The sequence below is a fragment of the Convolutriloba macropyga genome, chromosome 8 (assembly GCF_964194025.1).
Source record: "Convolutriloba macropyga chromosome 8, txConMacr16.3, whole genome shotgun sequence".
NCBI classification, from domain to species: domain Eukaryota; kingdom Metazoa; phylum Xenacoelomorpha; order Acoela; family Convolutidae; genus Convolutriloba; species Convolutriloba macropyga.
Window position 1 is genome coordinate 37,645,928 of NC_134475.1, and position 14,969 is coordinate 37,660,896.

Here is a 14,969-nt window from a genome sequence, read left to right on the forward strand (position 1 = left end):
GCTGCTTTTGACCCAATCATGGACTGTTACAATTCAAAAATGTTTCAGATCGCAATCAGTCAGTCTTTTTTTTTAAAAAAAATCGACCTTTTTTATGTTAATTAAAAAACAGAACAATTCAAGTCAAAGCTCACTGCTGATAGGTCCAATTGGCTTCCTAAGCAGTTCCAAAAATTGTATCTAGTTTCTTTACTCAAAAAATTATGGTCCTTTTGACTTTTAAAAATGTTTCATTTTTAATAAGCAATGGCCTATTGAACATTGCCGCTGTTTTGCTTTTAATTTGATAATTTTGTAGCTTAATGTCGACAAAAAACAATGCATCTTCTTCTTTTTCTTTTTTTTGAATCAAAACTTTATCGTTTTTGCGGTTTTACGCGTTAAATTATTGTTTTTTTGGCGTTGATACCACTATATTTTACAATTTGTTTATGGTTTTTAGGCATTGGCACATTTTTCACGTTTTTTTTTCTCGTTTTGTCGCATTATCTTGTTATTATGATAGATTATGGTTTTAACGGCTTCGACACCGCTTTCTCGAAGAATTAGTTGAATTTTTCACATTTGTCTTTAACTCTAATTTATACTTTGTCTTTTTAATCGCATGAAAATTCCTAGATAATGAAAAGTTTCAGTTTTTTGGAGTAAGAAATGAGCCAATATTCTGTTTTGAGTAAATAGCTGCTGGCTTTTATGACTTTGAAAAGAATTGTTTTCAAATATTTATTTAACTTGGCATTTTTTGTTCTTTTTTGTCAATTTGCTACCTAGTCTCGTTAATTACAGGTCACATATGACATTTTTGTCCTTTGTGCAAATGTACAAAATCTAATGATATAATAACTTTGTGACGAATTTACTGGCTCGACACGGGTTTTACGCAAAAAAGGTAAACAAATTTTTGACTTTTGTCTACATTTGACGTTCTTTTTCTAGACGTTAGACATATTCTGAATACTTACAGGACGAACAAACTCCATTTGGACGAACAAACGAACCTACCTAATAATTTCTTTTTTAAGCGAATGGCTCTATAACTTTAAAACCAATTGTTTTCGAAAAACACAAAATTTCTACTTACTTTGCTGTTTTTCTCTTCTTTTTTTGTTTTTCTACGTGTTTTTGATTGTCATGTATGAGAGGTTGTATACCACATTTTTGGCGTTCGAGCAAAAATCATTTGAACATCTTTTGTGGGGAAAAATCTGGCTTTGCGGGTTCGACAGCGTTTTCTCGCAAGTTTAACTTTTTTTGTTGTCTCTATTTGTTGCTTTTTTTTGTAACCGCATGAAAAATTGATTAAGAACAGGTTTGAATGCCCTCCTATAGAAGCGTATTTGATCATAAACATGTTGGATCTTTCAGTTGCTATATAATGGTTTTCATTAATTTGAAATTGTTTTTAAAAATATAAGCAAATTTTTTATTGCTGTTTTTTGTTCTTTTTTGTCTAATAGTTACCGATCCGTATTATGGATTGGTCTTATATCTTTTTGTAGTGGAGTACAAGTTATTTTGTTTAGTTTCAGTATTATCTGATACTATTTTGACTTGTTGATAAGGTTTTTTAAAATAGACCTAATGTTTTGGTTGTAATTAATGTTTGTTGTTATTGTTAATTGATTTTGTTGTTCGTCTTGACTTGCTTTCTTAATAATGGCTGAACTCATCAATCTAATGCGGAATTTAATCCACTGAGTTATTTGCGTTGCAGGTGATCTTTTTGTTGATACGCTTCTTTTTGAAAAATACTGTTCCTCATTTAGTAGACATTAATGCCAAAAATGTTGATGAGCGGGGTCGGAACTTTATGTGCGAACGCACATTAGTGAGCCTACTTGTTTCATTTCGACTAAAGTTTATTTTGTTTTGATGATGAAAAGCGAGAACTACACAAAACGGGCATTCAATATCTTTTATGAGTTCTTTTATTACATAATTTAATCATTACTAGTAAAGTAGTACTAACAAATCAGAAGTAAGCGATGTAATCAGACCATGCAGCATCAAGGTAGGAGCTCTAATTAGACCATCCAGTCCGTAGTGAACGATATAATCAGACCATTAACCCTCAATTAAGAGGATCTAAATAGACCATCAAGACCGTATTAAATTAAACGATATAAGCGTACCATGCAACCTCAAGGCAGGGGTTCTGATTACACCATCCAGATTGTATTAAACGGTGTAATCAGACAACGCAGCCTCCGGGTAGCGGCGCTTATTAGTCCATCCAGAATGCAGTAAACGAAGTTATCGGACCATGCAGATTCGAGGTGGGGCTAGGATTAGACTATGCAATTTTGGTAACACTCTACAGACTGTTTATTAGTTACCTCAATAGGCCGCCTGATGCCTCTTCATCCCTTGTGGGAAACCTAATTTGTTTAATCAGAGCGTGCTTGGGTAGCGCACTTCAACCTGGGCGTATATACAAGGATTTCTGTGACCTCATATTTTTCTACAATAAACCTAATGCGTATAGTAACGCCGTTTATCATTCAATGAAAATTATTATTAGGGCATAGCCACGTGTTGGTTCACACAGTAAAATGGAAACATATTAGCTATGCTTGAAATTGTTGAAAGTGTCCAGAACATTGTCTAGACGCCTTTGGTGTTCACATATACAATCTTTATTTTCGACTGTGCTCACCAAATTCGACTTGATATGGTTAAGCATGGTTTTATGCAACATTTAGGGTCACGAATTTGACCAAAACAATCTCTGGCGAAACTCAGGGTACCCATTTAACCACAAAAGATCAAAACAAAACAAAGACTTTTGACAACAAAGGTGGATTCTAAATACATATTTGATCTGTCCATCTGATCGTTGTTTAGCACTTTAAACTTCTGTTATTTACTCCTGGCTGTTGTCACAAACGGCCAGGATTTTCGTTTGAACTTAGTTTGTTCACATGAAGGTCAGTTGATATAAATCGAAGAAACTTATTACTGTGGTAACAAAAAAAACATAGTTTCTCGCTATCACACTTTCTTACACGGACATTTATTCTCGTAAAACAAAATATACTCGATAACGTACTATTTTGTTCTTAGGACAATCTGCCGCCGCGCGCTAAGCTTATTTCAAATAATTAAAAAAATTGAACTTATGTTAAAATGGCGAAAGTTAAGCAATTTTCATTAGATGGGCTTTCCAGTACCAGTAGTGGTGTCAAATGGGATGGAGCAGAACAGGTAGAAACGCCTCTGGACAAGACCCCGGCTTTCAAATCCACAACTATAACCCTATCGGAGGGTACCAGTCTTTTCACAGAGAAGAACCGCCCGAATTTGCCCTCAGAGTTGTCACTGTTGAGGCGACAGATAGCAGTTGGGTTGTGTGCGGCTTCTATTTTCTTCGAAGGCATCAACTTGTCACTAGCTGGGCCATTCTTCCCCGATCAGGCCATTGAAAAAGGTAAAAACAGACCACAGACATTTACTCCTTGAAATCTGTTTCAGCCTGCCCTTCTAAATTTTAACCATCTATAATTAATGATTTTATACCACTTTACAGCTTATTTACATTCTAATATAAGCTGACATTACAACAAATATACCTTTTTTAAACAAGAGAATGTATATTTATTGTAATGACCAATCCCACCATTTCTTGCCTATATAAATCATGAACAGAGCAAGCGTTAATTACGTTAAAAAACGTTAACTTGTTCTCACATGGTAATTAAAACAAATTTGGTTCACGAGGGGGAAAGGCAAATAGTGCAAACTTCCTAAAACTGATGAAACTTTTCACTTTTGGCATGCATTATGCTCTAGCTGATATATCACTTTAGAACTTTTGCCAAGCCAAAACACATCGATTTCAACTTAGCAAGTTCAGGTCAAATTTGCAGGAAATGCAAATGCAAAAAAAGGAAGCAGTCACATGAATTTATTGCAACAGCAATTCGCTAAATCAGGAAATATTTTCCCTTCCTGTAGAACAACGCAGTACTTTATTTTACTTTCATCGAGAACTGAAGCAATAAGAATAAGGAAAATCTGAGACGGAGCTTGCGTGAACGCAAAGATGACAACGGAACGGCATCTCCTCGCCGAACAATACAGCGTATATACAGTGATGCCAAGATAAATGTTTATCTATTGAATGAACTACTTTTGTATAGAATTAAAACAAATTGGATCTTCCTAGCAATTTCTGTTATTTGTGAGAGGGGTAATTCAATAACCATTGAGAAAACTGATTTATGTTTTAGAGCATGATTTTTGAGGATTTAATTGGTGTTAACTTTATCATTGATGTAGAAATGAGAAAGGGGAGATATTTTTTTGGGCATGGAAGATGTTGGATGGTTTTAAATGGAACCAATGACATCAATTTTTCGGGTTAAATTCAATTTCTTGAGCTTTGACCAGATGTTTTGAAATATTCATTAAATACGGCTTCTGTAAGGATGCTAATACAACAGCTAATACCTAGAATTTGCTCAAAACCATGCAAAGAGAAATCTAGCTGTTGAGAATGTATTCAGAATATCTCTAATCTTGTCGTATCGCATCAATTTTTTGTTGGTTGTATTGAGTTCATTTGATTTCTGAAATACCTCCACTACAATAAAAAACAAATCCAGTGTCCGATTGCCTGGCGCCCAATGATATTACGATTTGAGCGCTGAAAACTTTACTTCGAAACGAAGCCGTGCTTTTCAATTCAGCCGAAAACTAATATTTCAACTTATCTTTACTTTTAATAACTAGACTGCTGTGGGACACTCCAAAATGTTATCGGAGCGTTTGGTCCACTCCATGCCATTTAAGGCACCAGATCTTTTACAGAAATCTTATACAGAGTTTGTAATTACAGCTTGTAGATAAGTTTTTCCGATTTGTTTTGTCATGTGTTGACTTCACTCTGTAGTGCTTCCATAGTGCACTCCAAGAAAAGAAGAGCAGAGAACGCCCTATTTCAGAGGCAACTGAAGTATCCGAAACGTATACTGGATAAATGGGTAAGTTGACGAGCAGAGGGAATTCAATCAGTTTAGGTGAGTGCGAATAATGAAAACAATTTTATCTGAGTTTTCTGATTTTCAGTATCCTTTCAGTTCAATCAAGAGTTCGCAAAATTTTGCGTCTTTCAATAATTTTTTCAGACATAGCAGTTTTCACAACCTTTTGCTGCCGTCATATATCCCTATCAATCGAATAACGCAACAGTTCAAAGTGATTTGAGTTTTAAACAAGGCGATATATTGGGTCTGCTGTTTTTTTTCTTTGTCTTTGTCGCCATTGATTTTGAACATTTCGGAAACCTTTTTCCAACCTTACACCAGAAACGTGTCAATTAGATCACGGATTGGTTCCCCGGTCATAAAAACAGCTGAATCAACTCTATCCGATCATTCAATGATGCACCAGAAAGAGATCTATTTTCAGGAAAATACCAGCGTGAGTTTTGGTTGAGTGCAGACATAGATTTTTTTGGTGGAGAAACAAGAGGCAATTTTTGTCACGGTTTCGATATGCTGGGTGCTGCAATTTGAGTCAAGCAAAAACGTTGCTTCATGTTTGAGACTGTTTATTTGGAAACCCCACTACTGCTTGAAAACGTTTGCTACCCCGACGACCCTCAATGCGCCTTGTGTAATTTTCGACAATGTTTAGGGAAACTAAAAATTGAGTACTATTACGCCAACAATACTCAGCTGCGTCTGCTGTTGAATCAACTGAGCTGCTGAAATTTTGCGGCAACTGTCAAAAATATTTAGTTGAAAAGTATTTTTTGACAGCTGCCGCAAACATTTTTTTTGAGCATTATGTTAAAGAAACATTTTTTCCGAGCAATTTGTTAAAAATAATTTCAAGGGTACATACGTGTGTTCACTCTTAGCCTCAAGTGATCTGGTTAATAATGTTTCAACACAGTTCCTCACAACGGACCCCCCCCCCCCTACGGGTACTTCAATGTTTTTGATATGCGACAATTACTCGCATATCGAAATTTAAGAGACTGTCGATTGCAAATTTTTCCCAATTGGAAGAAAACTTCTGGGTGAGAGAAAAGTTTGTTCTTGCGGCCTTGACGCTTCCTCAATCAGGGACCATTAGGTGCTTTAGGTGTGCGTCAGTGGTCTAATGAATTTCGATTGATTGCGCAATCGTGTTGCAACATATTGATCAACGGCCATTTTATCATCATTTATCAAGATATGAAATGTCATCGCTTATAGCTATTCGCGACCTTGTGACATTTTGCTGCCAGTATTGACTTCAGGCCATTCTGCTGCTCTTGATGTTTCAATAACTTTTTCTCTGTAACAAAAAATTGTCCAAAAGGCGAACGAGAAGTCAGTTCATGCAATTGAAGCAGCTGAGGGTTGAAAACATAGGCTGCCAAAGCAAAAATTTCAGCAAGGAATAATATTCGTGACAATGGCTGTGGAAGTGTTAGGTGGCTTTTCTAGTTTTCAAAAAACATTAAGAAGCATTTAGGTTTTCAAGAAACATTAAATCGAATAGCCAAACTTGCAGACATCAGAAGCTATCAGTTGGATTCATTTTGCATTGCTTTTGACATGCTCACAGAGTCACTCTTGCTGCAGCATCTGCTGCAATTCTGCTAGTCCATGTGCGGTGAATGTGTCCGCTGCTGCGCGAGCATGTCAGAAGCAGGGAGGAGTATACTTTGTCTTCAATTTAGAGTCCCCTAAAATAGGGTAGCTAAGCAATGATGTATGGCTTATCAGGATGATGACATTCACCCTCAAAAGTTGAGTTAGACATGAGGGACTGGTCAATGAACTGAACTCTCAATGTTGATTAATATATTTTTCGGACTATGATACAGTTAACTAAGACAGTATTAATGCCTTTTCGACCGTCGTAATTACAAACTTCAGTGTGCTACCATCCTCTATTCAGTTTGATAACAGCTCTTGGAAAAAAGTTATTTGCTAACCAATTTATCGGAGAAACTTGTTTAAATAGTAACATATACGGTAATCAACGTGAACCTTTGCACCTTAAATGTATTTTAAGCTAATGCTTTTCAACATATCGAGTTATCAGATTGAAATGGGAAAGCAGTGTGGAGAGGAGCTGACTTATGTGCCTAGTCTGGAAGCATACCTGTTCTGTATATACCTATCTGTTACTTGGACAATTTTGTGGGACATATGAATTAATGCGTGGTCTCCATTATTAAATAATCTTGGTTTATTTTCATCTAAAATTCAAATGTTTGCTGTTTATTTCTTAGTGCCAATCTTAATCTTTTCTCCGATCTTTGATGTTTCTTCCTCTCGCCCTCACTTTTAACTCTCGTTTTTTTAAATTTCCTTGCGTTATTAAACTTGAAGTGAGCACAAGTCCCCTCCTGTTGGATGACATTGCTTAAGAAAAGACTCCCCTCTCATTGGGTGAGTTCAATAATGATTCTGGGCGTGTTTCTATGTCTGTGCATTAAAGGGTATTTCAGGGCTGAGTCTGACTGAGATCGGATGGGTGACAGCTGCGTTCGATATCACAAGTCTGGCCTCCTCCTTCTTCATAGCCAGTGTCATCTCTCCACAGACACTCACTTTCTTCTATCTCAGTGGACTCATCTGGTGTGCTGTCTCTGTCGCCACATTCGGATGGTCAGAATTATGCTATCACATCTATTCCTTTTGAAATTGTGATATGAATTTTACAAATACTAAGAACTCCATTGATGAAGAAGAATTTATTTCTTCGAGTTACCAATAATAAATAATTTATAATAAAGTAATTTATGCAAAACAAATCAGGATTTTTGTTAATCAGAAGACCGGAAGGGGACGACGAGAAGCATTGGTCTGCTTTACAGCCTGCCCGGTGGCATTTACACTTATTATTATTATTATTTAAAAAAAATCAGTGAAAGAATGATAGACTTTTTCTTTTTTTTTTATTTGTTGAATTTCTCAAATTATCACAAATTTTGATATTTTTTTTGCAATGACCAGGTCGTGCAGAGTCCTGGATGACGCAGACTATATCGCAAAGGTCAGACTCGGGGTTTGAGAGGCTCATATTTTGACACAAGGGAGAAAATACCAAAAAGGGTGTCTGTTAGCATCCATGGAAGCGCTGTTCAATTAGGATATATTCTAATCTTTATATATAAGTGTGACTTTTTCGTGATTATTGAGTAAATAACTTTTTTTGAACTTTTGAAGAAATAATTTTAAATTCGAAAACTTTAGCGCGAACAATATCTGCTTTTCTAGGAGAATTGAGAAAATGCAGGCACGCAGGCAGTGGAAAGACTTGAGAAATTTGTTTTGTAATTTGGAGGGTTAAGAGGACACATGTTTGGTTGTTTAGTTATTCTCACTGTCTTTTGAAAATCAAAACGATTTTTTAGGAAGCCTTTGGAGTGCTTGTTATTGATCGAGTACAGCACAAACTTAAGCAGCTCATATAAATGTAGCTCAAAAACAGTTATCAAGCAGTTTTGCGAAAAGATGTCTTGAGATGAGCTGCATCGTTTACGGAAAAAAAACGGGCTTCAAAAAATTTTTTTTGCAAATTGTAGATAGGTTTAAGACCCGAGTAGATACAGCAGCTGTATAAAAGAACATCATATTGCACTTTACCTATGTCGTATTTTACCAGATGTTTTCCTGGCATGAAATTTCGTAACTTGGAAGAAATCACTCATTTTGGTCTGAGTCTTCTCACATTCAATATGATTACTAAGGGACAATTTACTATCAATGAAAACAGCAAAGTACTTATAAGAAGAACACACATCAATGCAAGAGTTTTCGAAGGAAAAGGAGGTTTTATCGAAATTTAATGCAAGCTTATTGGCACATAACCAATCAAACACATTGGTTTAATCTGACTGGGTAGCGTTACTATGACAACCCAAAGCGGTCAAGTCGGCATCGTCCACAAACAAAAAAACGTCAAGTGACTTACACACGAGAGGAAGATCATTAATATAAAGCAGGAACAAAAGCGGTCCTAAAACAGAACCTTGTGGAACGCCATTTCTTACATTTATCCAGTTTGATGAAACACCCATTACTTCCAATTTTGCATACGCAAGTTTAAATACGATTTAAATCAATCAAGCACAATTCCGCGGACGCCATAATCATTTAACATAGCAAACAAAATTTTATGATCAATCGTATCAATCGCCTTTCTCAAATCAAGAAAGAAACTTTCAACATTTGTAGTATCACGGATTTTCGAAATTTTTCAATTAGGGAGACTAAAGCGTCCGCAGTACTTTGCTGTGCCCTAAAACCGAATTTTTGCCCCAAAGTAGCTGTTAAGTCGCTTAACGCTTAATTATAGCGCGCTTATACACTTTGCTCCAAACCATTAGATTTGTTGGCCTGCAGTTGTTTTCAACTAATTTTGACCCATATGTTCGAAGAGGAAAAGCTTTTGCTTTTTTCTGCCCGTGCATCAGGAATCACCCCTTCAGAAAAAGACTTATTGATCAGGAGAGTCAAACAAAGCACAATTGAAAGCATAGATGTTATTGACAAAACATTGCTAACACCAGCGTCCCCAGACAAAAACTTATTTTCTAAACCCATAATAATACTCATTACTTCAAGTATTGTTAAATCAGTACATTGACTGCTCAACCGACGGAAAACTTAAAAGAGGTATACCAGGCTGACTCCTAACCTCCATACCAATATTCTCAAAGTATTTATTGATTTTTTCCACAACATCATTAACCGAAGGAATATCGCACTTTTCTTCACATAATGATAGTCTTGGAGCAAGGCCTGATTTGGCATTTTTGCCTTTCAATTCGTTAAATAACTTAGCTGTTTGTCTTGAGTCCCCAATGCATTTTTTAATTTTGGAGAAATAAAAATCTTTCTAGGATGTTTTAATTTCTTTCTGTAGTTTACTGCGGAGGAAAAGAAACATTTGCAGGTTGCTATTGGTTGTTTTGTGTCATTGTTGATGGGAATTGTTTTTCTTAGACCGTAGATTTTTTATACGATTAGTTGTGCTTTTGGTGGGTTTGGAACAATTTTCATATAACTCGGTCTTTGGCAAAAAGTTATTCAAAACATTTCCAGAAAACCAGAGTGCAAGGATAGAAATGCCTCTGATGATTTTTTATCAGCAAATGAGATTTTGCTTGGTTCAATTTGTAGGCTAAACAGATGCTTTTCAAGTTCCACTACATACTTGAGGAAAGACGTATCACGGAACGATAGTTTTTCGGGATGCGCTCTGGATTTGAAAGCAAATTGAAACTGTACTGGATAATGATCTGTGAAAGCATGATGTTCCAGTACATCGCATTTCATTTGATTACAGTTTCGGAACACAAAATGATCTGGACAGTTGGATGAATCAGATGCCACTCAAGTTGGAGGATTCATAACAATTTCAAAACCACTGGCTGCTTTACAGTTTTTAGTATTTTCTACTATCAAAATTGAAGACATGGCATCGATGTTTTAATCACCACGCACAATTATATTTGTATTATTACTGTTGATATGTTCGGGGAATGATTCCAGCCACTCAATGAAAAGTAGTTAGTTCATTTTGGGTGCATTGTACAAAGCAGCTAAAAAATTTCTGATGCTGCAACTCAAGCTCCGCACAGACTGCTTTTTCGAAGGGGGTTTCAAATCTTTTAATTGATTTTCTACTGCAACACTATGCCAACCATATACAGACCATAGATTTTCTGCACTTTTTAGTCGCCCTTCCAAATGTAAAAGATAGTTCCCTGTCGGGTCCATACAGATTCACTTCTCTCGTCGCGTTTCATCAAGTTGAAAAACTGTAGCCGTGGTTGTGTCAAATCCTCATTTATTTGGGCATTTTTAGAATTGTCTATAGATCATAGATACTTCTTTTCTTCAGCATGTTAATTTTTGGTTGCAATTACTGGTTTGCTGAAGGTGGGCAATTGATATATTGTACTTTTCTGCACCTGCACTCATGTCATCACTCAGTTCCAGCACTTTCTCCGCTGTTTGATTGCAGCTTTTGAAGATAGGATGGTCATCTGAATCTATTCCTGTGATTTCTGGTAGTTCAATTATCTTAACGTTGTCTCTCCTATTGTATTTCTCTAGCTCTTTTGCTTCGCATAACATCTTTAGTGCATCACTTTCCTCCAGTAATAAGTCCTGCTCTTTCACCATCCTCATCAGTTCCTCTTGACATCTCTCATCGACTTGTAATTCTTTGATGGTCATAAAAAACTGATTTGTTATGTTAGCAGTTATTGTGGGTTTGATGTCGGCAAACGAGCTCTCCATGACGTCCTTAATCTCCTTCACTAACTCGTCAGTCAACTCCTCATCGTCTTGGGTGATTGGGCTTAGCGCGTTGGATTTCTTTTGCTTTCAGTCGTTGATCTTCGTGAAATAGGCGTCCAATCTTGGAACCTTAGAGTTGATAACAAGTCCCTTCCCCCAACGTCTTGAGCGCCACCGATCATCATCCATTTTCTTTCGGTGAAACTATTTAATAGGTTTATTACAACAATTATGCTATTGACATTATGACCCATTGACACTATAACCTTTACATTGACACTTTCAGAGTATTTTTTAGTCTGATGAAAACAAGAATTTGGATTTTTCGTATATCCACACCGATCTAACAATGGCTTTGCCGATTTTATTGCTTTTAAAAGTTTTCATGATCCTTAGAACATTCTTTTTTGCTTTGGTTTCAAATAAATGCAATCGTTTTTTGAAATGTTTTAAAAAATTTTTTTCAAAATTTACCAATGCTTTTTGTGCGTTTATTCATTTTTCCAGATCGTAAAATTTCGATCTCAGTATGGCCCCCTTGTTCGTTGAATTTGGTCTGGACATATCGGTTCTCAATCTGAGACCTCAACCCTGGGGACAGATTCGCGGAAGTCAATAAAATTATTACTCCGAGTTAGGTCCCAGGACCAAGCCACCTTAGATCAGACTATGTCCAGATTTTTGTATCTGATCAGACAGCAGAAGACTGAAATGACCTCTGATCGGAATTTTGTGTGACCCAAGGAAAAGTGCGATCTTTTTGCTACCATAGCCACTTCTGATCAGACAATTCCAGATCATAGGGGCCTTTGATCAGACCTTTGTCCGACCATGTTTGTCACGCAACAAAATTTTTATGCGCGACTTTTGCGTGACTAACGTTCACTCTGTTCAGATCATTCTCTTTTACATGATGAAATTGATGACGTGGAAATTGTAGAATATATGCAATTCCAAATTATATTACTCAACCTGAATTTGAATAAAATTTGAATAAGATGGTATACCTTGTTAGGCTTAGGACAAAACAAATTGCTGAAGTTAAAAACAAGTTATTTTGAAGTGTCTGCAATTTTGCTTTTGAGTCACCAAAAACAGTGGTAAAAACTGCAGACAAATCACAATAGTCAGCTAACGCTCTGTGATCAGATTTTGAGGCAACTTATGTCCAGACTTCGGTCTCTGATCAGACCCTTGGCCAGATTTCTCCTGCTATCAATGTCCGGACTATATACAGACTTTGCTGTGTGAGCAGACTTTTGTGCGACCATTGTCAAGATTACTTTGCGGCTATAACACTTTTGAGACCCTGTAATTTGAGTCGCACTATGCCCCCATGTGCGACCCAAGGCGGTCTGATCATATGCGTGCGGTTGTTTAGAAAAATAGTTGAAAAATACATCATTGCATTGTGAAGGTTTCACTGAGCTGTACTTGGCATGCTTTTCAATTTAGTCCATTTTCGCAATTTTCTAATTTTATTTTTAAAATTTTAAATTGTGCATAGAATATTATATCAATCGATAGTTCACAATTGCTTGTAAAGTAGTGCGCATGATTTTATATATTTAGAGAAATCGAACTCTGATTGTCATATTTAGGTCAGTTCATGCCAGTACTGGCTCAGCATACTTCCATTTATGTCTGGCAAGTCGATCAATCAACGGAATCGGTGCTTCCATGCTTCAAAACACGGCACTCCCAATCGCCGCCAGACTTTTCCCCCAAAAAGCGGGAGCAATCACAGCCATCATCCACACCGGCCTCGGTCTTGGTTTGGTCGTTGGGCCAACAATGGGCAGTTTGCTGTTACCACTCGGTGGTTATGATTTCCCGTTCTTAATCACGGGTTTACTAGAGGGTTTGACTTTCGTTGCGGCCACTTTTATAATCCCGTACAGATTTAGAGGTGCACAATTGCGACCTCGCATAAAAACTACAGAGTTTGTGAGATTTGTGATAAAACCCAAAGTTTGGTGTTTTTTAATTCCATCGTTGATATTATTCTCAGTTACTGGTTTTCGCGATAGCGCATTTGCTCTTTATTTCCAACAAACTTTGGGAGTTTCGCAAGACGATGTCGGTTACACGTTCATGGCTTGTTCTGGAACCTTCTTTCTGGCGGCGCCCTTTTATGGCATGCTAGTGGAATGGGGCTACGGCGTTCATTTACTAATTGTTGCCCAGTCAACAGCTGGGCTTGGGCTATTTTTGTTCTTCTTGCCAAAGTATATTATTTCGCTGGAAAATATTTACTACGCTTTGATTATGCTTGGTATAGATGGGCTGCTATGCTCGGCTGTTTTCAACCCCCATTACTTGATAATAGAAAAAGTTGCCATTTCTGAAGGATACAAGAACATTCAAGACATTAAAACTCTGGCGGCTTCCTGTTACAACCTGATTGCGTCATCAAGCAGGGCAGTTGGGGCGTTTGTATTTGGGGGGTATATTAACGAACATGTTGGGTTTTACAACACCTGCTTAGTTTACGCAGTTGTGTTGCTAATTACAGGTGCATGGCAGACTGTTTACTTTGTTCAACAAGGATTGGTTAAGAAACTGTTTTATGAGCTGGAGGCTATTCCCCCTCAGCCTACCGAGTTATCCATGGAGACTAATGGGGTCACTGAGGGAGATAAAACTAAACTGACAATATCTCAACAAGTTATATCAACTCTTAGCAGATCTTACAATGTGCATGATCTATGAAACTCTTTATACTTTTCAAAATTTTAGGGCCTTGAATTTTATAGTTAAGTTATTACTGAGTGTTTAATTGCTCTCGAACGAAGTTCGTAGCAATAATTGTAAGTGTGTTGCTTTTTTATGCAAATTTTTTGCTAGACGGTTTTTGCGCTTTTCTTCTAGAACATTCTTTGACTTCTCAAGTGACTTTTTCACGCTTTCGTTCTTCCTTTTTGAGTGATCTCTATTGTTCTCACTCTGAAATAAAGCTTGTTGCTAATATAAAATCGATAGCAGCATAGAAAAATGAAGGGCCTGATAGCCGAGTGGAAGTGATTATGCTGAGGGATCAGAAAGTGCCTAGTTCAAATCCCGGCGCGGTCAACGCAAAAATGTATCTAGACTACAGCCCCTGAATTAAATGGCCTCGCCTGTCGTTCGAGAGCAATTCTTCCGACATTAGTCAGTTTATGTTCGGTAATAGGTCACACGGAACAAAAATGACGTAAAATAATTTCATCTCTGTACAGCCGGTACCAAACTGCGACAGGAACAATTGTTCCCAAAAATCTGGAACGCAGAAAATTTGTCATCGTTTTAGGAATCTAATGATAATTCTCCCGTTATCATCAAGCCTGTGTGTTGATGACATATAGAGCATCTTTGATAAGAAAATCAAAAAAATATGATTACAATTCTTTTTATTCTTCGCGAACGAAGTTTGAAGCAATTATTGTAAGCGTGTTGATATTTTTACGACCCAAAGAGGAGTAATGGTATTACACAGAATTTTTTAGCTGAAGAATGCTTGTTCATGACTTGCGTTTTGATTTCTGTCTTTTAGACCATGTACTTCTGTTTTTGAAAGTTGACTTCTGTTTTCGAACATTAGACATTAATAGTAGCGTAGATTGCATTGCATGGTAATTAGGAACTAATGGTATTATTCGAGGTGAAAATGTGCAAAAGATGATTTTGATAATTGTTGATCCCATATAAAACACTCCTATCTATATTAAACTACAA

General features: G+C 36.8%; 1 protein-coding gene across 1 annotated transcript in view; it reads left to right on the forward strand.

Annotated features, from left to right (window-relative positions):
- LOC142344106 (MFS-type transporter SLC18B1-like) overlaps window positions 1-14,042 on the forward strand; it is a 34,330-nt gene extending 20,288 nt beyond the window's left edge. The window contains exons 2-4 of the mRNA XM_075395596.1: window positions 3,155-3,427; window positions 7,451-7,610; window positions 12,857-14,042. Of these exons, the coding sequence (XP_075251711.1) occupies window positions 3,155-3,427; window positions 7,451-7,610; window positions 12,857-13,967 (1,544 nt within the window). The 3' untranslated portion in view covers window positions 13,968-14,042. The remainder of the gene's footprint in view (window positions 1-3,154; window positions 3,428-7,450; window positions 7,611-12,856) is intronic.
- Window positions 14,043-14,969: the final 927 nt, after the last annotated feature.